Source organism: Loxodonta africana, chromosome 6 (genome assembly GCF_030014295.1).
Source record: "Loxodonta africana isolate mLoxAfr1 chromosome 6, mLoxAfr1.hap2, whole genome shotgun sequence".
Classification (NCBI taxonomy): Eukaryota; Metazoa; Chordata; class Mammalia; order Proboscidea; family Elephantidae; genus Loxodonta; species Loxodonta africana.
In genome coordinates, this window is record NC_087347.1 from 75,294,465 (window position 1) to 75,320,468 (window position 26,004).

The 26,004-nt window shown below is 39.7% G+C and overlaps 1 protein-coding gene across 8 annotated transcripts in view; it reads left to right on the forward strand.

Moving 5' to 3' along the window:
• The window catches only part of METTL8 (methyltransferase 8, tRNA N3-cytidine), a 117,034-nt gene extending 95,637 nt beyond the window's left edge, over positions 1–21,397 (forward strand). For 2 of the 8 annotated variants that reach the window (XM_064287002.1, XM_064287004.1), the window contains 5 exons: positions 2,463–2,526; positions 4,365–4,504; positions 16,993–17,099; positions 17,228–17,293; positions 18,056–21,393. In XM_064287002.1, the coding sequence (XP_064143072.1) occupies positions 2,463–2,526; positions 4,365–4,504; positions 16,993–17,099; positions 17,228–17,293; positions 18,056–18,246 (568 nt within the window). In that variant the 3' untranslated portion in view covers positions 18,247–21,393. Of the gene's footprint in view, positions 1–2,462; positions 2,527–4,364; positions 4,505–16,992; positions 17,100–17,227; positions 17,294–18,055 lie in introns of all 8 variants that reach the window. The other 6 variants (XM_064287001.1, XM_064287003.1, XM_064287006.1 and 3 more) reach the window with 4 other exon arrangements.
• Positions 21,398–26,004: the final 4,607 nt, after the last annotated feature.

The window sequence follows — 26,004 nt, forward strand, 5'->3', positions numbered from 1 at the left end:
CACTGCTGGTGGGTATGTAAAATGGTACCACCACTTTGGAAATCTATCTGGCGTTTTCTTAAAAAGTTAGGAATAGAACTACCATACAACCTAGAAATCCCACTCCTCGGAATATACCCTAGAGAAATAAGAGCCTTCACACAAACAGATATATGCACACCCATGTTTATTGCAGCTCTGTTCACAATAGCAAAAACTGGAAGCAACCAAGGTGTCCATCAATGGATGAATGGTTAAATAAATTGTGGTATATTCACACAATGGAATACTACGCATCGATAAAGAACAGTGACGAATCTGTGAAACATTTCATAACATGGAGGAACCTGGAAGGCATTATGCTGAGTGAAATTAGTCAGAGGCGAAAGGACAAATATTGTATAAGACCACTATTATAAGATCTTGAGAACTAGTATAAACTAAGAAGAACACATACTTTTGTGGTTATGAGGGGGGGAGGGAGGGAGGGTGGGAGAGGGTTATTTACTGATTAGTTAGTAGATAATAACTACTTTAGGTGAAGGGAAGGACAATACTCAATACACGGAAGGTCAGCTCAACTGGACTGGACCAAAAGCAAAGAAGTTTCCAGGATAAACTGAATGCTTCAAAGGTCAGCAGAGCAAGGGCGGGGGTCTGGGGACTATGGCTTAAGGGGACTTCTAAGTCAATTGGCAAAATAATTCTATTATGAAAACATTCTGCATCCCACTTTGAAATGTGGCGTCTGGCATCTTAAATGCTAACAAGCAGCCATCTAAGATGCATCAATTGGTCTCAACCCACCTGGATCAAAGGAGAATGAAGAACACCAAGGTCACACGTTAACTCTGAGCCCAAGAGACAGAAAGGGCCACATGAACCAGAGACTTAGATCATCCTGAGACCAGAAGAACTAGATGGTGCCCGGCCACAACTGATGACTGCCCTGACAGGGAGCACAACAGAGAACCCCTGAGGGAGCAGGAGATCAGTGGGATGCAGACCCCAAATTCTCATAAAAAGACCAGACATAATGGTCTGACTAAGACTAGAGGAATCCCGGCAGTCATGGTCCCCAAACCTTCTGTTGGCCCAGGACAGGAATCATTCCCGAAGACAACTCATCAGACATGGAAGGGACTGGACAATGGGTTGGAGAGAGATGCTGACGAAGAGTGAGCTACTTGTATCAGGTGGACACTTGAGACTGTGTTGGCATCTCCTGTCTGGAGGGGAGATAGGAGGGTAGAGAGGGTTAGAAACTGGCAAAGTTGTCATGAAAGGAGAGACTGGAAGGAGGGAGCGGGCTGACTCATTGGGGGAGAGTAAGTGGGAGTATGGAGTAAGGTGTATATAAGCTTATATGTGACAGACTGACTTGATTTGTAAATGTTCACTAAAAGCTCAATAAGAATTATTTAAAATATATATATATACGTATATGATATTCATTTGTGTCCTCAAAAATAGTGCCCTCTGAGAGCATCAGAGGCCCCAGAGCCAGTTGTGTTGTACAGACAGGAAAAGGAATGAACGATGGTGTCGCTAGGGGTGTGCAGGGGGTACGGACCATACCAAGTGACACTGTCAGAGGGGGTGACACCAAAATGACTGTCTATAAGATTTTTGTTCAGTGTTTCAGCAGAAATTTATTATTTTTTATAAAAATAGCCCTGTAGTTAGTTATAACAATAAAAAATTTTCGTAAGCCCAGCTTACATGTATCAATATACCTGCAAGGCTAAAACTCTATGCTAATGTACTTTTTGAACCTTCTAATGCACTCTGATCGGAGCTGTCATTATTACCCAATTACAGCGATGCTTCAGATCACATGGTTTGGTCTGCATGCGCTATAAGCACGAGCTGTTGTTCCTGTTGCTGCTGGTGTTTTTATAGTCACTGATTTTGTCCGTTTTTCCGGTGTTTTAGCTACAATATTGTGGTAATTAGCTTGGGGGGGATGACATCACGAGTGACCACACAGGTGACACCAACCCTAGTGACTCCACTAGGAATGGAGCATCAAGGAACACAGGGTTCTGAGAGTCCTTGGAAAAGGAAATAACTTGACTCAGCAAAGAGGACATGCTGGCTGGAGGCAGAGAAAAGAGTGCTTGTGGTGGGAGGAAGATAGAGCAGAGCTATGGATGGTCCTGGAGGTTTCCCGTGTGGGAATGTGGGCGGATACAAGGCAGATAGATCTAAATAATGGAGGGCCCTTAAAATCTGGACAGGAGTTAGAAAGTTACCCTGTAATTAATAATAAGTCCTTGAGACAGTGTTGGTTCAGAAGCAACATGAAGGCAACCATACACCAGTATAGGACACTGTATTTACAAACAGGATGTGATAAGCCAAGTGTCATCTGAAGTTCTATTGAAGAAATACCTATTAACAAGTCAGACCTACAGTTTCCTTTCTTCTGAAGTTTGAGTATATCTAGACTCTAGACTTAAACATTTCTTCCATTTTCATAGGAATGTGCCAGGGTCCTTCCTTTATTGTTGTGATTTTGCTTCTGGAGCTGTGGACCTAGTAAAGGTATGCCTTGTATTTTCTTTAAGGAGATCTGCTGTAAGACTCTGATTTATTTCCTGTTGAAGTGATTCTTTTGAACTGCTTCTGGACAGATGTTATCTATGACCATTTTTAACTGAGCTTTCACTGTTTCTAGGAATCGTATCATCAGCTGATGCCTAACATAGTGCCCTAAACAATAGAAATTGTTTTTAATTTAAAATAGATCTCAAGGGCCTGGTACACTGGGAAAAAAAAAAAAGAAAAAACCAAACCCACTGCTGTTGAGTTGATTCCGACTCATAGCAACCCTATAGAACAGCATAGAACTGCCCCATAGAGTTTCCAAGGAGCACCTGGCAGATTCGAACTGCTGAACTCTTGGTTAGCAGCGGTAGCACTTAACCACTACACCACCAGGGTTTCCATGGAGAAAGGCCAATAGCATATGGGGGATGACCAGGAAGACTACTGGCCCACAAAAATGCAAGTGTGAATAATCCAGGTTCAGCTCTCGTTACTGACTTTCGGATAAAGGCCAAGCAGAACTTGTTTAAGCTCAGAAGAGACTAATTAAAATTAGTCCAGATTTTCATATGAGTTAATATTCCATCCTTCAAAAAATAATATTCTTCAGTTACCTCATATATGGTGGTCTTATTTATATTTGTATCATTAGAGCCTTACGCAGTCTGACGCATAGTAGGCACTCACTAAATTTGAGTCTTCAAAAAAAAAGGAAAATCCAGTAGACATATGATGTAAGTCTAAAACATCCTAGACTATAAGGAAACCAGTGGGAAACCTGGACTTATTTGACAGATCTCTGAATGCTAGTGAGCATTACCTTAGAATGAAAAGTAATTTTATGAAATGCAAAAGGAAAGGAAATTCTACTAACAAAATGTGTAGTGAACACATGGAGCTTAGTTTCTGATGGTAAGAGTAAGAACTATACATTGTAGACATTTTCTAAAACACTAAAAAATCTGCAGGGGAAGATAAAATTCACCTATATCACATTTCCTATGAGTCCCTGGGTAGCACAAATGGTTAAGTGCTAGACTGCTAACTGAAAGATTGGAGGTTCAAACCCACCCAACAGCACCTCAGAAGTAAGGCCTGGCAATTTGCTTCTAAAAGGTGACAGACTTGAAAACTCTATGGAGCAGTTCTACTCTACACATACAGGGTCACTGTGAGTCGGAAATGACTCAGCGGCAACTAATAACAACACGCTTCCTAGGGTAAATCATTGCTAATGTTTTGGTATATATTCTTGCTGTATTGTTTTTGTAGGCAAGTTGTGTGTGTGTGTGTGTGTGTGTGTGTGTGTACTCTAATGCGATTTTTAAAAATAATAGCTTTGTTGAAATATAGTTCATGTATTATAAAATTCACCCTTTTTAAGTATACATTTCAGTGGTTTTTAGGCTGTTCACAGAGTTGTGTGGCCACCACCACTGTTTAATTTTGATCAATTATGGGACATTTGTATTGTAAGCCTAAGGAGGCACTGAGAAAGCAGCGAGAGAGAGGGTTGAGGACTATCTCAGCGCCTCTGAAATAGCAGAGGGTGGGCCTCTGGCAACTCTGCCCACTGACTGGTGAAGCCTGCCCCACCTCACCTTTAAAATTAAAGAGGGATTTCACAGAATATTTGTTGTCAAGTCCAGGTGCTAGACTTAATTTTTTGTGGCTGCTTGAAATAGTCTAACAGAATACAGGGTTGAAAATAAAGTACATTCAAATTTACAGAGGAAAGGCTCTCTGGAGGAAAAAAAATGACTTTTTTATTTAAAGAAAAATACTCGAAGTCGGCTAACTACTTTTTTTTGCTCTTTATTCCTTTATCATGACAGTCACACTCATCCTACAGAGCAGCCCAGTGTTCTGCCTTTGTTCATGATGTATGTGATGATGGCTTACCCTACCCTTTTCCAGATGGGATCCTGGATGTCATTCTCCTTGTCTTTGTGCTCTCTTCTATTCATCCTGACAGGTAAATGAGGACAAAACGGCAAAGCAAATGTGTAAAGCTCCTTTATCGGTAGTGGTTTTCAGAACTATCAAAGAAAATGACAATTCCCGAATTTATTATTTAGTGAACTACATTATATATAATATGCAGCCTTTTAAATGCAGCTTTTCCTTTTTTCAGACTTTTAGAAAGAAACTGGTCAAACTACTTCATTAGCGGGTTTTCTGTCACTGTCAGGATGAAGTAAGCATATTCTGGCAAGACACATACCTATTAAAAGTGACAGTGCTTCAAGGAAATTACAAATTCAGAACAGCCTAATAGACTCCCAAGAGGGAAATTACACTTGGTGTTCAGAAACAAACATCTTTGATTTAGCATCTTACTGAATGTTCATGAACAACTGGGCTGTGTACCTGTTTGGATTCATCTAGGTCTGTTGATGGGCTTAAATTTTTTTTAAAGAAGCCCAGTAAGGAATTTGGGGTTATTGAGATTTGCCAGATTAACCTTGAACCTTTATGATCTAAGGTTGGCCTGTTGTTGTTGTTAGGTGCCATCGAGTCAGTTGTGACGCATAGCAACCCTGTGCACAACAGAATGTAACACTGCCTGGTCCTGCGCCATCCTTACAATCATTGTTATGCTTGAGCTCATTGTTGCAGCCACTGTGTCAGTCTACCTCGTTGACCCTGTCCTCTGCCAAGCATGATGTCCTTCTCCAGGGACTGATCCCTCCTGACGACACGTCCAAAGTATGCAAGACGCAGCCTCGCCATCCTTGCTTCTAAGGAGCATTCTGGTTGTACTTCTTCTAAGATAGATTTGTTCATTCTTTTGGCAGTCCATGGTACATTCAATATTCTTTGCCAACACCACAATTCACAGGCGTCAATTCTTCTTCGGTCTTCCTTATTCATTGTCCAGCTTTCACATGCATATGACACGATTGAAAATACCATGGCTTGGGTCAGACACACCTTAGTCTTCAGGGTGACATCTTTGCTCTTCAACACTTTGCAGCAGATTTACCCGATGCAATGCATCTTTTAATTTCTTGACTGCAGCTTCCATGGCTGTTGATTGTGGAGCCAGGTAAAATGAAATCCTTGACAACTTCAATCTTTTCTCCGTTTATCATGATGTTGCTCATTGGTCCAGTTGTGAGGATCTTTGTTTTCTTCATGTTGGGGTGCAGTTCATACTGAAGGCTGTGGTCTTTGATCTTCATTAGTAAGTGCTTCAAGTCCTCTTCACTTTCAGCAAGCAAGGCTGTGTCATCTGCATAACGCAGGTTGTTAACGAGTCTTCCTCCAATCCTGATGTGCCGTTCTTCTTCATATAGTCCAGCTTCTCATATTATTTGTTCAGCATACAGATTAAATAGGTATGGTGAAAGAATACAACCCTGACGCACACCTTTCCTGACTTTAAACCAATCAGTATCCCCTTGCTCTGTCCGAACAACTGCTTCTTGATCTGTGTAAAGGTTCCTCATGAGCACAATTAAGTGTTTTGGAATTCTCATTCTTCACAATGTTATCCATAGTTTATTATGATCCACACAGTAGAGTGCCTTTGCATAGTCAATAAAACACAGGTAAATATCCTTCTGATACTCTCTGCTTTCAATCAGGATCCATCTGACATCAGCCAGCCTTTCTGTCTCTTGGGCTCGTAATTACCTCGTGTCCTTGGTGTTCTTCATTCTCCTTTGATCCAGCTGGGTTGAGACCAATTGATGCATCTTAGATGGCTGCTTGCTAGCAATTAAGACCCCAGACACCAGTCTTCAAAGTGGGATACAAAATGTTTTCTTAATAGATTTTCTTATGCCTGTTGACTTAGATGTCCCCTGAAACCGTGGTCCCCAGACCCCTGCCCCTGCTACACTGGCCTTCGAAGCATCAGTTCATTCAGGAAACTTCTTTGCTTTTGGTTTAGTCCAATTGTGCTGACCTCCCCTGTATTGTGTGCTGTCTTTCCCTTCACCTAAAGTAGTTCTTATCTACTATCTAATTAGTGAATGCTAATTAGCCATTAGCCCTCCCCCTTCTCGTAACCACAAACGAATGTTTTCTTCTCAGTTTAGACTGTTTGTCAAGTTCTTATAATAGTGGTCTTATATGATATTTGTCCTTTTGCAACTGACTAATTTCACTCAGCATAATGCCTTCCAGGTTCCTCCATGTTAAGAAATGTTTCACAGATTTCTCACAGTTCTTTATCGATGGATGCGTAGTATTCCATTGTGTGAATATACCATAATTATCCATTCATCCATTGATGGGCACCTTGGTTGCTTCCATCTTTTTGCTATTGTAAACAGTGCTGCAGTAAACATGGGAGTGCATATATCTGTTCGTGTAAAGGCCCTTACTTCTCTAGGATATATTCCAAGGAGTGGGATTGCCGGATCATATGGTAGTTCTATTTCTAGCTTTTTATGCAACCATTTTTGAATGATCTTCAGCAAAATTTTGCTTGCATGTGATATTAATGATATCGTTCTATAATTTCCACATTCGGTTGGATTACCTTCCTTGGGAATAGGCATAAATATGGATCTCTTCCAGTCAGTTGGCCAGGAAGATGTCGCCCATATTTCTTGGCGTAGACGAGTGAGCACCTCCAGCGCTACATCTGTTTGTTGAAACATCGCAATTGATATTCCATCAATTCCTGGAGCCTTGTTTTTCACCAGTGCCTTCAGAGCAGCTTAGACTTCTTTCTTCAGTACCATCGGTTCCTGATCATATGGTACCTCTTGAAATGGTTGAATATCGACTAATTCTTTTTGGTATAATGACTCTGTATATTCCTTCCATCTTCTTTTGATGCTCCCTGTGTCGTTTAATATTTTCCCCATGGAATCCTTCACTATTGCAACTCGAGGCTTGAATTTTTTCTTCAGTTCTTTCAGCTTGAGAAACACCGAGCGTGTTCTTCCCTTTTGGTTTTCCATCTCCAGCTCTTTGCAAATGTCATTATAATACTTTACTTTGTCTTCTCGAGAGGCCCTTTGAAATCTTCTGTTCAGTTCTTTTACTTCATCTGTTCTTCCTTTTGCTTCAGCTGCTCGATGCTCAAGAGCAAGTTTCAGAGTCTCCTCTGACATCCATCTTGGTCTTTTCTTTCTTTCTTGTCTTTTCAGTGACCTATTGCATTCTTCATGGATGCTGTCCTTGATGTCATTCTATAACTTGTCTGGTCTTGGGTCACTAGTGTTCAATGTGTTAAATCTATTCTTGAGATGGTCTCTAAATTCAGGTGGGATATACTCAAGGTCATATTTTGGCTCTCGTGGACTTGCTCTGATTTTCTGCAGTTTTAACTTGAACTTGCATATGAGCAATTGATGGTCTGTTCCACAGTCAGCCCCTGGCCTTGTTCTGACTGATGATATTGAGCTTTTCCATCGTCTCTTTCCACAGATGTAGTCAGTTTGATTTCTGTGTGTTCCATCTGGCAAGGTCCATGTGTATAGTCGCCGTTTATGTTGGTGGAAGAAGGTATTTGCAATGGAGAAGTCATTGGTCTTGCAAAATTCTGTCATTTGATCTCCGGCATTGTTTCTATCACCGAGGCTATATTTTCCAACTACTGATCCTTCTTCTTTGTTTCCAACTTTCGCATTCCAATTGCCAGTGATTATCAATGCATCTTGATTGCATGTTCAATCAATTTCAGACTGCAGCAGCTGGTAAAAACCTTCTATTTCTTCATCTTTGGCCCTAGTGGTTGGTGCGTAAATTTGAATAGTAGTCGTATTAACTGGTCTTCTTTGTAGGCATATGGATATTATCCTATCACTGACAGCATTGTACTTCAGGACAGATCTTGAAACGTTCTTTTTGACAATGAATGCAACACCATTCCTCTTCAAGTTGTCATTCCCAGCATAGTAGACTATATGATTGTCCAATTCAAAACGGCCAATACCAGTCCATTTCACCTCACTAATGCCTAGCATATCGATGTTTATGGGTTCCATTTCATTTTTGACAGTTTCCAATTTTCCTAGATTCATACTTCATACATTCCAGGTTCCGATTATTAATGGATGTTTGCAGCTATTTCTTCTCATTTTGAGTCGTGCTGCATCAGCAAATGAAGGTCCTGAAAGCTTTACTCCATCCACGTCATTAAGGTCGACTCTACTTTGAGGAGGCAACTCTTCCCCAGTCATCTTTTGAGTGCCTTCCAAGCTGGGGGGCCCATCTTCCAGCACTATATCAAACAATGTTCCGATGCTATTCGTAAGGTTTTCACTGGCTAATGCTTTTCAGAAGTAGACTGCCGGGTCCTTCTTCCTATTCTTAGTCTGGAAGTTCAGCTTAAGCCTGTCCTCCATGGGTGACCCTGCTGGTATCTGAATACCGGTGGCATAGCTTCCAGCATCACAGCAACACGCAAGCCCTCACAGTATGACAAAGTGACAGACACGTGGCCTAGTGCCATCATTTAAATATTGACGATTTAGATTTTTTACATTCATGCAGTGTTCTAAAACTATAAACATAGCTTTTCTCTAGAGAGGAAGCATAAAGAGATATTAACAGCAATTAAAATGATCACTTTTCTTAATATCTTGTCACCTTGCATGTATTAAGGCACATGTATGGTAAGTTCAGGCATTGTGCTTTCATAAGGTTTATTAAAATTTGGCTTTCCGGGGCAGGGGCGGGGGTTTGGGGACTATGGCTTCAGGGGACATCTAAGTCAATTGGCAAAATAAATTCTATTAAGAAAACATTCTGCATCCCACTTTGAAGTGTGGCATCTGGGGTGTTAAACGCTAGCAAGCAGCCATCTAAGATGCATCAATGAATCTCAATGCACGTGGATCAAAGGAGAATGAAGAACACCAAGGTCACAAGGTAATTATGAGTGCAAGAGACGGAAGGGGCTACATGAACTAGAGACTACATCATCCTGAGACCAGAAGAACTAGGTGGTGCCTGGCCACAACCAATGACTGCCCTGACAGGGAGCACAACAGAGAACCCCTGAGGGAGCAGGAGAACAGTGAGGTGCAGACCCCAAATTCTCATAAAAAGGCCAGACTTAATGGTCTGACTAAGACTTAGAAGAATCCCGGCGGTCGTGGTCCCCAGAGCTTCTATTGGCCCAGGACAGGAACCATTCCCGAAACCAACTCATCAGACGTGGATTGGATTGGACAGTGGGTTGGAGAGAGTTGCTGATGAGGACTGAGCTACTCGGATCAGGTGGACACTTGAGGCTATGTTGGCATCTCCTGTCTGGAGGGGAGATGGGAGGGTAGAGGAGGTTAGAAACTGGCAAAATTGTCATGAAAGGAGAGACTGGAAGGAGGGAGCGAGCTGACTCATTAGGGGGAGAGTAAGTGGGAGGGAGTATGTAGTAAGGTATATATAAGTTTTTATGTGAGATATTGACTTGATTTGTAAACTTTCACTTAAATCTCAATAAAAATTATTTAAAAAAAAAAATTCCGCTTTCATGGTTTCCTGGTAGTAGACACAGATTTAACACTGACTTTTTATTTAATGATTTTGACCCTTTTCCAAATAAACTTGGTTACCGTGTGCTTTTTTTCTTGGCAGTTACAAGGTCACGAGAACCCTTTATAGTCCCTTTACTTCTCATTCAGAGATGAATACTTTGATTACCTGTGGAAGAGCAATTAGATTTCCAAATAGACTCTAAAGAAAGATGCATTTGCACCTGGTGAGATATATCAGGTTCCATGAAGCTTCTTTTACCTCCCAGTTTCCATAACCTGTTTCTTTCGACTAATCTGTGTAGACTCTTGGCATTGTTCAGGTACTAGTAGAAAGATGTAATCTATGTATTTTGTTTCCTTTTATGAATAGTTAAAAAGATGAAGTAGGTGGATAGAGAGCAAGATTTCCTATTTGACACTCATAACAGGAAATGGTTAAATTCAAAATAAGACCACAAAAACACTATTTGAAATTAGTGTATTTTCTCATGATTTGAATTAAATGTTAAAGAAAAGGGGAAGAAGATTCTCTGGAAGACTCTTTTTAGAGTACAGTGTGTTCATTCTATTTATTTTTTAGAAAATAAATTCAGATGTGTCACTTCAGTAGCCATGTTCTTTTTTTTTTTTTTAATATTTTATTGTGTTTTAGGTGAAAGTTTACACAGCAAGTTAGTTTCCCATTCAACAACTCACACACAGATTGTTCCGTGACTTTGGTTACAATCCCCGCAATGTGTCAGCACTCTCACCATTTCCACCTGCCTGCCCTGTTTCCATCAGTGCATTTCCCTGCCCTACCTTGACTTCTCATCTTTGCTTTTGGGTAAATGTTGCCCATTTGGTCTTCTATAGTTGACTGTTCAAAGGAGCATGTTCTTCACAGATGTCATTGTTTATTTTATAGGCCAATCTATCATTTGGCTGAAAGGTAACGTCCGTTCTAGATGAAAAAGTGTTTTAGGGCAATAGCCTTGGGGGTTCCTCCAGTCTGTATCGGTCCAGTAAGTCTGGTCTTGGTTGATAGTGATAGCCAGGTACCATCTAGCTCTTCTAGTCTCAGACTAGAAGAAGCCGTGGTTCCAGCGGGCCATTGGTCCTGTGGACTCATTGTTTCTCTGAGTCTTTGCTTTGCTTTATTCTCCTTTGCTCCAGATAGGAGGAGACCAACAGTTGTATCTTAGATGGCTGCTTCTTTATGTATTTTAGATAAAATCCCGCTTTTTTTAATTACATTTTTTTCCCCATTCTGTGACCTGCTTTTTCCAGTTACTTTCATCTTATTTGTATCTCTGAATCTAAAGTGTCTCTGTCGCCTGTATAAAACAGCCATATCTTGGTTTGGTTTTGTTTTTTAAACCTAATCTGACAGCCTGCCTCTTGATTGTATTGTGTATTCCATCCACATTTAATGTTATTTGTATGGTTAGATTTACATCTGCCCTTTTGCTTTTTGTTTTCTACGTCTTTTTTTTTCCTCCTCAGTTTCTTGTTTATTGCAAGCAAGGAGTAAATATTTTCTAGTGTCACATTTTAATTCCTTTAATGATCATTTTTAAGTTATTTTCTTAGTGTTTGCTCTACAATTTGCATTATATGTTTAACTTAGACGAGAAAACATGTATGTATTTACAGAGTTTGTTTTATTAATCTTATTTATCATTTCTGGTTCTTTTCATTTCTCCCTATAGATTCGATTTACCATCCGGTGTCACTTCCTTATTCCAATACAGTTTGTTCCCACCTGGCTCCTTTGTGCAATTATTGTCAAATATATTACAGTTATATATATTATAGGCCCAACAATACAGTTATATACATGTTGTATGGGCAATTACTTTTTAAATCAGTTAAGAAATGTGCAATTATGCTCTCTTTTTAAAACCTTTTACTGTGGTAAAACATATAATAAATATTTGCCATTTTAATAATTTTCTAGTATACAATTCAGTGACATTACATTGACCATGTTGTTGTGCAACCATCACAAATATCTATTTCCAATTTTTTTCATCAGACAGAAGATCTGTACCCCTTAAACAATGACTTCTTATTCCTCCCTCCACTTAACCTCTGGTAACCAATAATAATAACTATATGCATTTGCCTATTCCAGATATTTCATATAAGTAGGATCACACAATATTTTTCTTTTCATGTTTGACTTTTTTCACTCAGCAGAAGCTTTTCAAAGTTTAACCATGTCATAGCTTGTATCAGAACTTCATTTCTCTTTATGGCTGAATAATAGTCCATTGTATGTATATACCACATTTTGCTTATCCATTCTTCTGTTGATGGAGACTTGGATTGTTTCCATCTTTTGGCTATTGTGAATAATGCCTCAGTGAACACTGGTGTACAACTATCTGATTCCTTGCTTTCAGGTCTTCCGAGTATTTACCTAGGAGTGGTTTCTTTTGGCTTCCTTTACTGTCCATTGCTCCAGATGGGAAGAGACTAGTAGTTGTATCTTAGATGGCTGCTTGCAAGCTTTTAAGACTGCAGATTCTACTCACCAAACCAAGATCTACAATATTATCTTTATAAACTGAATTATACGAATTGACCTAGTTGTCCCATGAGCCTTCAAATCCAGTAAATCAATCCCACAGGGTTACTGGATATGTCTAGGAAGTATCCCTAGCTGTGCCCCCTATGTACTTTGTTGTATATATGAATATATATGCAGCACATACAAATATGTACGTATGCCCACAAATATACCTACATACGCATGTGCATGTACTCCCATATGCCTTCCCACACCCATAGAGCGAACATAGCTACCTATGTAACCACTCATATTTTTTGCTTGTTATTACTGTTGTTGCAAGATTGTATATGTTATAGCATTTACTGTAGTTGTTCTTTATTCTTGTGTACCTCTCATTATCTTCACTGACCTTGGTCTAGTTGTGCAGACTTTCCCCCATATTTTTTATTGCCTTTCCCATCACCAGTAGCCTCTTTCTTAAAAAAAAAAAAAAAATCCATTGCCGTTAAGCCTCTTCTGACTCACAGCGACCCTATAGTACAGAGTAGAACTGCCCCACCATAGGGTTTCCAAGACTGTAATGTTTACAGAAGCAGATTACCACATCTTTTTCCTGCAGAATGGCTGGTGGGTTTGAACCTCCAACCTTTTGGTTTGCAGCCGAGCGCTTAAGCACTGTGCCACCAGGGCTCCAGCCACTTTTTTACTTACCTGGAAACAATCTAAAAAATAGAATGAGTAAGTAGAAGAGGGAAAATCGTAAGTGGAAAGGCAAGGTGTTGTGTTTAGGGTCATCTAGGACTGGTGGTGCAATGGTTGAGCATTTGACTGCTAACCAAAAGGTCAGCAGTTCAAACCCACCCAGCCTAGAAAATCCTATGAGGCAATTCTACTCTGTTATATAGGGTTGTTGTGAGTCAGAATCAACTCCACAGTACACAACAGCGACAGGACTGTGGTAGTGGATTCCGCACCTGAGTAAGTTCTCAGAAAGTGGCTTTCCGGGCAGCCTGGAAAATCTAGGCACAAATAAACAGCAAGCAATTCAGCAAGAGTTTGAGTCTAAGAGTTCCAGCTTAAACAGAATAAAACCATAGTCCCTTTTGACAGTGAAATAAAAAAATATATAATGTGTTTACCATTGATCCAAGCATAGAGTAGGCAGTCAACAAATATTCCTTTATTATCTCTGCTTTTCCCTCTCTTCTCTCTTCATCCGGTGATTGGTGAGGATAGCAGGGTTATCCAAGAAGGATAAAGAAAGAAACGGGGCTTTCTCCCATTCTTATCTTGTCCATCACATCCCGGGCCCACCCCACCTCAGAAACTGGCTCTGGAACTGTTTCATGGGCCAAGATGGAACGATCTGGGAAAGCGGCTCCATACCCCTTGCCTTTACCCACAACCCCAGAGGTTAATGGATAATTGGGACAAAGGGTTTGCTGAATGAGGTGAATACATTTTGGAGTATTTGGCTCTTTGTTTTTCTGCATTTTAGCTTCATGCTTGTTTTACTAATGTGTGCAGAAAGAGATTTTCCTCTGTACCTAAATATTCATCCTAAAAGTGAGTATCTTACGGTTTAGATATTGTTTTCTTTAATTGCCAAAGCCTAAGGATATTTTTTTTTTAAGTATAAATACAGTGGGAAAATAACCTGTAATAAAGTAAACAAGGAAAAAAACACTTTTCTTTTTCCCTCTTATGTAGTTGATGTTCGTTTTTTTAAAAGAGCTTTTCACCTAATCATGTTACCTCTTTCTGTCATATTTCTCTCTCGTTTTCATAGTTGCTTTCATTTTCTCACAGACTTCCTTCATACCCTGACATAATCTGGCTTCACCCCACTATTCCACTGAACAGTCTTTTAATTGGAAGGAATTTATAGATTATCTGATTCAAACCCTTCATTTTTAAAATAAGAAAACCTGAGGCTTTAAGTGGCTTGGATAAAGCAGGGATGGAAGGACCTAGCACTCAGGCTGCCATTTACCATTCTCCGCCCATGGCAGATATCAGTAATCAATTTTGTACTCTGTCATTTCCACTGAGCCTTCAGAGTCCCCTCTCAATAGAGTTCTGTAGGTAGCCAGTGCTAGTCACTGAGCATTGATGTGAGATCTGAAACCTTTGCCATCCTGAGGCCATAATCGCATATAAGGCTATGAACGCTTAACCATAAACACTAAATCAAGGGCAGTTCCAAGGGATCATATTTAATTGAGAACCAGATTAGAAGAATAAATAGTAAATGTTACAAGAATCTAGAGGAAGTAAAGGCTTTCCAGTATTGAGCTGGGCCTTGGAGTGTGAACAGAGTTTAAACAGGCAAAGAATGAGGAGGAAAGAATTCTTTGTGGGGAAACCACATGAGCAAAGGCATGAATAGACTGCTCAGAGCCAAGCATATAATAGTTTGGCTAGAACAGATGCTTCAGATTGGTAAGAAGTAGGAAAGATGTTGGAAAGATGAATTGGGGTCAGTAGTTAGACATGGTAAGGATTCAATTGAGAAGTTAAGATTTTATCCTATGGATTAAAATGATGAAAAAATTTGAGCAAGGGAATGATTTAACAAAATCAACATTTTAAACAGAATGTTGTTATGTGCCGTTGAGTCTGTTACTACTCATAGCGACCCTATGTACAACAGAATGAGATACTGCCTGGTCCTGCACTATCCTCACAAATATTGCTATGTTTGAGCTCATTGTTGCAGCCACTACTTCATGAGGGTCTTCCTCTGTTTTGATGACCCTCTACTTTACCAAGCATGATGTCCTTCTCCAGGGACTAGTCCTCCTGATAACATGTCCAAAGTATGTGAGACGAAGTCTCACCATCCATACTTCTAAGGAGCATTCTGGCTGTACTTCTTCCATGACAGATTTGTTCCTTCTTCAGACAGTCCATGGTGCATTCAATATTCTTTGCCAACACCATAATTCAAATGCATGAGTTCTTCTTCAGTTTTCCTTATTCATTGTCCAGCTTTTGCATGCATATGAGGTGATTGAAAATACCATGGCTTGGGTCAGGTGTACCTTAGTCTTCAAAGTGACATCTTTGCTTTTTAACACTTTAAAGAGGTCTTTGGCAGCAGATTTGCCTGATGCAATAGGTAGTTTGATTTCTTGACTGCTGCTTCCATGGGCATTGATTTAAACAGAATAATTTGTTCAGTAATATGCAGGAAGAATTGACAGAGAAAATAATGAAACATGTTTGGAAGCTTTTCCATTTCCAGGCCTGAGGAGATAGTGGTTTGTTCTAAGGAAGTACCAGTAGAAAACAAAAGAAAGAGAAAATGTCAAAAAAGTGAAAAAAACATAAAAAGACCAGATTTAATGGTCAGACTGGGACTAGAAGAACCCCAGAGGCCATAGTCCCCAGACCTTCTGTTAGCCCAAGACAGGAACCATTTCTAAAGCCAACTCTTCAGACAGGGATTGGACTGCAGTATGGGATGGAAGATGATACTGGTAAAGAACGAGCTTCTTGGATCAAGTAGACACCTGAGACTGTGTTGGCATCTCCTGTCTGGAGGGGAGATGAGAGGCCAGAGGGGGCCAGAAGCTGCCTGAATGGACAGGAGCGAGAGTGGAGGGAAGGACTGTGCCGTCTCATTCGGGGGAATGCAGTTAGGAGTGTATAGCAAGGTGTATGTAAATTTTTGTATGAGAGACTGACCTGATTTGTAAACTTTCACTTAAAGCACAATAAAAATTAGTTAAAAAAAATAATAATAATGTGAAAAAAGAGGACAGAATTTGATGACTCAAGTCCCTGAGTGGTACACATGGTTAATGCACTTGGCTATTAACCGAAAGATTGGAAGTTCCAGTCCACCCAGGAGGTGCCTCAGAAGAAAGGCCTGGGGATCTACTTCTGAAAAACCAGTCATTGAAAACCCTATGGAGCACAGCTCTACTCTGACACACATGCAGTCAACCACGAGTTGGAATCGCCTACGTAACAACTGGTTGGTACTGTTAATGGTTGTGGAGAGGGTGGTAGAAGAAAGGAAAATAAAAAGAGTCAAAAGATTTCTCTGAGGTGTTACATTTTGGTGAATGATGGCTCCTTTGAACTAAATAAAGAAGTCAGGAGGAGGAGCTAGTTTTGGAGAAAAGACCATTCCTGTTTAGATAATGTAAAATTTGGTATGACTTTGGCGTTATTTTTTATCTTGCAATGAAAATGAAATGCCTTCAGTTTTTCTCTTCCTTGGAACTGCCATAATTTACTGTAAATATCAGGACACATCTGTGGAACTTTGCAGTTCAGCTTTGACATCATACCACTCTGGTCATCTGGGTGGTTTCTCCATACCCTAGGCCTTTTGAATCTGGTCATTTAGCAAGTTGGTGTCCTTTTTCCTTCTGTACTTTTGTGTTTGTTCCCCTTATGTTTGTGTTTTATATTTCTTTGGCCTTATCAAGCTTTTCTTAGTCTGTCTTCAAGAAGGTTACGTCTGTCATATGAAATAAAATTTCCACAGAGTATCTTCTTTTGTTTTCAAAGGATGCAAAGCGTTGTAAACCGACTGTCGAAGTTACTGAAACCAGGGGGAATGTTGTTATTTCGGGACTATGGAAGATATGATAAGACTCAGCTTCGTTTTAAAAAGGGTAATAATATATTTAGTTTCGGGGTTGTTAATTTCATGTGTTTGAAAGAATGCCTTGTTTATATTTCATGTCAGGTTTTTGTTTTTAAAGGAATGCTGTTTCTCTTTTCACTATTACTTCTATTATAGGGTGCTGTTTATCTGAAAATTTTTATGTTCGAGGAGATGGTACCAGAGCATATTTTTTCACAAAAGGTATGCTTACCTTCAATAGGAAGTAATTAGCTATTAAAACTGTCTTTGGTTTACTGTTTGCAAGAAAAAATTCAAAAGATATAAACATGAGGCGTCAGTGGTTGAGTAAACGTCAGGTGTTTTCAGAATTCAGTGCCTCTCACTGTTCTAGGTAAAGCTTGAAAATGGCCTTTTGCCTTTTAATCTTTTTCCGGTTGAAACTGTCTCAGGAGTCACTTGTTTCACCCTCGTAACCCAAATGAAGGTGTACTTCTCTTCCAATTTGGAGGTGCTATCAGCCCAGATACGAAAAAATGGATGACATGCCACAGCCAAAGGAAGGCATTTGATTTTATGAGTCCATAGAAAATTACTTATCTTTTGTCAGTTTCTCATTTCAAAAAAGCATTTCCAACAGTACCACATGAACCCAGCACTTAAGGACTTTCTCCAAATTTATGTGAATATTTTTATAATGTACCATTTTGGGTCCCTATAAATCAAGAAAACCTCAGAAAGGAGGCACCATTCAAAATATTACAAGCTGCAGTCAATAGTGTTGTTTGTTTATGCCTGCCGAGTTCACCTGTTTAAACTTGGTGTGTTTGTGTGAAGAAACCCAGTAGCTTCGCAGGTTTCCTTCACCAATTTGTACTAGAGATTGTTTCTTGTTATAAATGAAATTTAAATGTTCAATCATTCCATCAGTGTTCCATTGTTCCTTACTCCCTCCCTCATCTCTGATCGCATGTCATATCTTTGATTGCCATTTTTGTCTCACAGGGGAAGTCCACAATATGTTCTGCAAAGCTGGGCTAGACCAGAAGCAAAATCTGGTTGATCGTCGCTTACAAGTTAATAGGAAAAAACAAGTGAAAATGCACCGAGTGTGGGTTCAAGGCAAATTCCAGAAACCATTGCACTTGCCTCAAAATAGCTCCAAATTGTTTTTTTCACTCCTTTCTGATGACTGAACTATATACCATGTTAAGATAAAAAACCAGATGACTACACTATTCAGAGACTTCTGCAAAGCTCTCATTTCTCAAAAGGCAATCAGAAGAATTTGTATATCCTGCTGTTTGTGCATTTTAAGTACATGTTAAGTGATTTGCATCGTATTCTGTGTTTTCAACTCAGAACACGTGATGTACCCAAGTTTACTTGTGTTTATTACGTCTAACCATTTTATTTGTTCTTTGAATTTTTAAGCATTCAATTAAATTGCTGATATATGTCAAATAATTTTGAGAAACCATAACTTGTCATTTTTTAGAAGTGGAAAAATGTATCAGCTTTTTACATTAGGCTTAGCAAGTCCATTCACAAATACAGCCAAACTGTCATCCATTGTCATCTTCTGACACCAAAGGCAGCATGCCTTGTTTGCAGGGAAAAGTGTCAACAAGCCCAAGACCAAGGTATATTGTTTTTTGTTTGTTTTCCCCAAAGCATTTTTTTTTTTAATTCCGAGACTAATGTCTGGTAGAATTTTAGTTTCTCTTTCCTTTCCTAAAATTGGGGAAGTGTGACCCATGCTAATATTATCTTCAAGCTATTCTTAGATGTACAAGTTGTTGCAAACTGTCTTTAAGACCACTGTCATACCCAAGGAAACACTTAAATTGTACCAATTAAAATTTTATTGATCACTTTGCCTCAAAAAGCATATAAGTTGGCTTGTAAATTATGCCGCATAAAAACAAACTCTCTAAGACTGGTCTTCATTTGTTATACAGATATTTACTGAGCGCTTACGTTGTACTGAGTTATGTGGAATAATATAATAAAGACCCAGTCTCTGCCCTCAGGGAGCATACATAAGTCTAGCTGGCAAAGCAAAATGTGTATACCTTAAACCTTTATATCATAATCTAGGATAATATACAAACAGGTATAGGGAGCTTATAACCAAAAGTGGAGACTTCAGTTATAAGCCACAGAAATCTGAAACAAATGGACAATCTCGTGAAAGGACCACCACTGGGATGCTTCAGTCCCAACTGTTTTCCTTTTTTAAATTGGCGTAAGTTCTGATTTCCTGGAAAAATGTGATTTTTCCAACTAGGGTCGTGAATTCATCATCTCTTGACAAGCTGGGGCAGGGCAGCTTAATTGATGGTGCCATCAGAATGTATGAAATGGAGGAAAGTTGCCCAAAGGTAAATCAAGACACTACTATTAAAAAAGATGAGGGATCCCAGACCTTCAGTTGACACAGGACAGGAACCATCCCCGAAGACAACTCATCAGAAATGAAAGGGACTGGTCAGCAGGTGGGAGAGAGACGCTGATGAAGAGTGAGCTAATTATATCAGGTGGACACTTGAGATTGTGTTGGCAGCTCTTGTCTGGAGGGGGGATGGGAGGATAGAGAGAGAGGGAAGCCGGCAAAATTGTCAAGAAAGGAGAGACTGAAAGGGCTGACTCAAGAGGGGGAGAGCAAGTGGGAGTAGGGAGTGAGATGTATGTAAACTTATATGTGACAGACTGATTGGATTTGTAAACGTTCACTTGAAGCTTAATAAAAGTTATTAAAAAAAAAAAAAAAAAAGATGAGGGATGGTGCCCAGTCACAAACAACACGACTTACAGAAATGATACCGGTAAACCAGTTGCCATCAAGCCGATTCCAACTCATGGCAGCCCCATGAGTGTCAAAGTAGAACTGCACTCACGGGGCTTTTGATGACTGATAGCAGCAATAGTAATGGTAGTTCCGAAGAGAGAGAGATCATTTGTGAAAAGGAATGGGGAAGAATCAGGCTTCTGGGGGAAGGCTGGTCCTTGAATGTATCTTCTCAGGAGATGGTGAGAAGACAAATCTGTCTGGAGTAGGACATTCATGATGAGAGATAGTGGAGAAAAGATGGGCAAGGGTCAGCTTGTAGACAGCTTTGAATAGCAACTAAGGCATTGGGTTCTAGTCTCAAGACTGTAGCCATCTGAGGTTTGTTTATTTCTGTTTTATTTATAACATGCCTAGCCATGACATGTTATAAATGTACTCAGAGAGACTGATTTAGGAGTAGGATGGAATGGGTTGGAGTGAGATCAGAGATCAGTGTTAAGGAAGACCACAGAAAAGTTTTTATAATAACTTGATGGCAAGTCCTCAGAAATAAAATATCAAGGTTTCTGTCTAAACATGCATAATTTGGTAAGTGTAAAAGTTCGTATTTTTCTGAGACTCTTAACTCAGTTGTATTTCATAATTAAAGTGTACATTTAAAAGCCAAACCAGTAATAAAAAGATTATATACCGCAAGGGAAGTTTAGATAAGTTAATGTTGCTATGGGAACCCCAGCACATCTTCTTGTGTCTCGATTTAAAAACCATGGCCCAAGGTGGCTTTGAAAACAACAGAAGGTAAAATTATTCTCACATTCTCACACATGTAAATTGTTCTGTCTCTCTTCCTCCTAAATAGCAGATTCAAGCCAGCCTCTTGACTGGCACGGTAAAATTCAGCTTCGTGTATTTCTATAATGTATTACAGCATGTAAGTTAACCTTTAGAAACTTCAAAAATACATCAACCAAATTTGGACTGTGAGACACAAACTGGGCTCTTTTGGGCCCCGGCCAGTGTAGACTTCCTATTCCACATGGCCGCGCAGTAGGGCCATTTCCACCAGTATGTTCTGCTTCCCCACGCAGGCTCTTTCTGTCTTTCCTACCTTAATCAATTCCCTACTTAGAGCTGGCTGCTAGGAAAAAAAAAAAAAAGTAGGCTTTGGCAGAAAAAAAAAAGGGAAAGTGACCTGATTTGGAATTTTGCTTATATATATTAAGAAATCACAAAGTGTTTCAAAGGTATTTGGTTGGATATTAGTTTAAAAATATTTGATAACTGTATGAAACTCCAATCTTCCCCTGGTAGGGTCAAAAAGGTACGGTCAGTTTGGTATTTACAAATTCATCTTCTGAGGGAGTTGAATTTCAAAAGGACTGTTTTCTTTCTAACAGAAAAAGGTATATTCCTTCATCTCCTTACAATACCAAAAACCAAAAACCCAAACTCATTGCGGTGGAGTCGATTCCGCCCCATAGCGATCTTACAATACAGAAACAATGAAACATAATTTATTAAAAATACACCTTGCGTTTTTCTCCCATTTCCAAAAATTCCCTTTTGAGCATTGGTCAAATATAAAAATTCTCACACATGAAGAACTGTTTCAGAAGGTTTTAAGAAAGGCAAGATAACATTTTCTATTAAGAAAAGTTTTGCATTCAGGATGACACATTTGTCGTATTGAACCACCCAGTTAATGTTGACTTCTGAGAACTTATTTGCCTTACTTTTCTCAGCTCCATATGCTTTGTCTCCAAATCATGAACATATCCTGGCTCTACCATTAAAAAAAAAAAAAACCCATTGCCATCAAGTCGATTCTGACTGATATTAACCCTATAAGACAGAGTAGAACTGCCCCATAGAGTTCCCGGGGAGTGAGTGCCTGGTGGATTCAAATTGCCGACCTTTTGGTTAGCAGTCATAGCTCTTAACTACTACACTATCATTATGTAGTCTAAATCATTGCTGTGCTCCAGTCTGTATGTGAAAATTCAACCACATGCAAATTGCAGGCCTCCTGGGGACAAAACATAAAACCATCTGAACCATTTGAACTGTTAAACTTCAGGTAAGTTAAATCCTTGCCCCCAAACTCCTTGTGCTATGTTCTGATGGTTTTCCAACTCATCAAAGCCAAGTTCTGAAGCCTAAATAGATCACACATTGTTTCTTGTAATTGGTTTTGATGTTTGTTATGCTCCTCACAGTGCAGATAACTTCACATTTGCATCACTAATAGACCTCTTTCAAAGCCTCTCCTCCTTCTCCTTCCTGCATCTATTAGTCATCAGTAGACATGTTGACGTGGGTATTTTCCCCACTTGTGAAAGTGCATTTTATATTCCAAAACACAAAATATATGTGAGGCGTTATTAATAACAGCGTTGACGGATCTACAAGGCAGCGTACAGAGTGCTCCAGTGACAGATACTTTTTCAGTGGTCTGTGAGACATTGTGAGAAAGGCAGTGTGATACCATGGAACAAGCATTGCCTTGGAGTCACACAGGAAGCATGGGTCCTAGTTCTTATTGCCACGTAGCTACTCTTTAGCTCTGAGTGCTAAGTGTTTTATATACTACACACATTACTTAATCTTCCTACTCCAGTGGATTAGTTTTTATTATAACCATTTAACAGATGAGACTCTGAAATGATGGGGAGCTTGCTCAGGATATCACAGAAGTGCCAGAGACAGCATTCAGACCCAAAACTCTGATTCCAGAAACTCGTCTGTCATTGCTGCACTTTCAATCCATGGGCTCAGATGCTGCTCAGAAAGGTGCTGGAAAAGAAAGAGAGCTCCTGAATCCAGCAGAGAATTCTATCAATGGATGGGAGTTTGGATCAGACAACCTTCAAGTTTAAGGGTCATTCTAGATCCAGTGATTCTATGGAATAAGTAGGGTGCACTTGTCCACAGTTACAAACTGGGAAAGAAAGGAGCAGAGAGGAATGACAAAGCAAAAAGCTTTCAATCAGTGCTTTTCAGCATTCTGCATGTGCTTAGTTCTCTCGCCCCACCCCGTTCAGGCTTCAGCCTTCCACTTTGCATCCCTCCCCAGTACAGTGCTCGCATTTGCATACTCCTCACTTAAAGAAAAAAAAAATCATTCTGTACTGCCAGGGGAAGAAAAGCCCTTAAAATGTCTTCAAAGGGATTCGGTTCTAGCGTAATCTAAAATATATGAATTCAGGAGATGTCAATGACAAAATATGAGTGTGAAAACATCTTTATTTAAAGCACTGTGTGTACATTAATGCTACACTAATTTAATGCCAAACCAGGTATGATATTTGAAACACTGTGTGTACATTAATGCTACACTAATACCAAACCAGGCCTGAGATGTTGGGCATTTCTTGGAATATGGTTTAGGGTTTCAGAGGCACAAAAGTACCTGTAAGATGGCTTTGGTGTAGTTATAAATAAAAATAGAAATAAAATAACAGTTGCATCTTTATTTATAACGAATCTTAGATTGTGGCCTCAAAGCTACAGAGGAGAGGCAGAGAAAGGATGCCAAAATCTAACTGTCTTGCATTAACATATGCCTTAAGTGACAGGGAAGAGGTGTTGAAGATAAAATTACTTTTTCCTCTGCATATGAATCAGCAACATGCAGCAACAAGCACGTAATAATAGTTCTTTGAATGAGCGCCCTACAGAGGGTAAGAAAAACAGCGTCAAATTGAAAAAGGAAGTGCACCTGCAAGAAGGACCCAGGGGGCTGCAGAGCACAGTTCCCTTGAGCACCATGATGAGTTGTCTTACAGCACAGTAACCCTAACTCTGGCAAGCCAGGCTGGCATGAGATGGCTGGAGCACACTAAAACCTCCCAGTGGTCAAAGACAGCCTGCCCTCAGCTGCCGCTGGAGCCCCACAGAGGCAAACTACAAGGCACTCCTATTTGGCTGAGAGTTTAGAACAGCTGAGCTTGATTCCACAGTGCGTGTGGTTTCACAACCACTTAAGCGTTAGTGAGGAACACCCAGAGGCAGGTCAATGAAGAAATACATGTTTATACAAGGAGGAAAAAAAGAGAAGCACATGAACTTCAAATACTGTCCAGGTGGCTATGTCCTTGGCACCCCAGTGATCTGCCTCTTTATCTTTGATTTTTTCCAACAGATAAGGCACTAAGTACAGTGTGGGATCCAGAAAATACATGCTTTTCTATCAGATGTTGCCCACCAAATACAAAGAGCCATTGATGGCCTCCTAAAGAGGCTTGAGCATCATCTCTCCTATTTGGGCTGGGGGGATGTGGTCTGGGAAAAGTAAGAATTCTGTTAGGCTTATGAAAACTCTTTCACAATGTTTCCAGCCTATTGCTCCTTTATATGACACTTCCTGGTTCATTGCAGAAAAGGCAGAAATTAGGTTTTTTTTGTTTGTTCCTCAGTTAATCTTCATATATCAAGTATTGGTGGTTTTGAAAAACAATAGAGAAGGCCACTCATCCTTTTGTCCTTAAAGGTTTTATTGTTGGGAAAAAACACTAAAACACTGACTTCCTAAAGTTAATGGTGAGGTGCTGTTGAATCCATTGCATTAGGTTTTTGGGTTGTTTTATTTTTAAATATTATGTACTTAGTACAAGCAACACTATGCAATTGCTGCCTCATTTCTGGCACCTCCTGCGTCCCTAGAGTAACTTATCTTTCTCCTGAGGCTGTCCTGCTGAACAGAACGTTTGACGGAAAGAATGTGATAGCTCTCTGCACAACTTTAGTTACGCCCTGCTCCCTCTGGTGAGCTGGGACAGCGTCCCCTCAAGCAGCATTTGTAACTTCCACTGAAAATCACCTGAAAGAGAATGGCTGAAATTGCCAGCGTCACATGCGGCATTGAAGCAAGGAAGAAATTTCTGTCTGCAAGGATAATTGCTTGTCTCATTGCTCATACTTCTTCCTTCATAGCCCTCAATTATTTTAATGTTTATATTCCTCTTGGACTTTCTAGAAGATATTTTTAAGGGTTTTTAAAAATAAATCCAAGTCAAAGGTGAAATTCAGGATCCAGAAAAGTATTTATTTATCCTCTCCATGAACGAATCTTTAATCAACCAATCTTTTTGAGCTTCTCTTCATTTGCAGCATTGTTTCCTAATAGAGCACTTGGGCCCTGGAGATTAGTGAGACAAAGCTTCATTATAACCATCCTTGTTTTACTCCCATTTCTTACATGCTTTCTCTTCCTAGCTCACTCTCCAGGTGCTTCTTTCTCTTGCCAAATAGTGCAAGGAAATACTTTTGCAGATCTTTTGTTTACTTTAGAAAAAAACTGATCCAGACTTTCCCATTCTGGAGTGCTGCTCATTTCCTGACTGGCCTTTAAAGTTTGGCTCAGTAGCAACTTGGGGATTTGTTTTCTACCCAAAGTGAAAGGAGCTGGGTGCACAGCAGCTCCATGCTGAAATGAGAATTTCTTCTGCTCATTCCTTGAGTAAGATAAGCAAGCTGATGTTTTTCCCATAGATTTTTTCCAGCCACTTATTCCTGAAAGAAGCCCTGGTAGCACAGTGGTTAAGAGCTAAGGCTGCTAACCAAAAGGTCAGCAGTTCAAACCTACCAGCTGCTCCTTAAAAACCCTATAGGGTGGTTCTACTCTGTCCTATAGGGTCACTATAAGTCAGAATTTACTTGACGGCAACGTTTTTTTTAATTCTTCAAAGCTTTGATCTGTAGACGTTTAGCTTTGACTTTGTAAAAGCCATTTCAAGTGCATGATCACAAACACAGGCAAACTCTTCAAGAATAAATCATTACCTTTTTGCTGCTTTTCACCTCCAACACAATGCACCACACAACACATGCAGGGCTTACATCTACCCTGATTCTACTGACAGTTGCCCTGCCTGGTATAGAAGGAACTGTAACACCAAAGGAACTGGACTTGGGTTACCTCACTTTCCAGGTACCGACACTGCCAGGTTAATGAAGCTTTGGTTTTTACTTGGTTGAACATTTTCTTATTTCACATAAATTTTGTCAATCCTCTGTGCTTTTCTTCTCTTTGAAACATTTACATTAAACTTTAGTCATGCAACTGTATATTATAATAATAATTATGTTTATATATGTATATAAGTTACTTTTGGTTCAACCTAGTTTGAGGAATTTATTCATAGTTTGTTACAGGTTAACT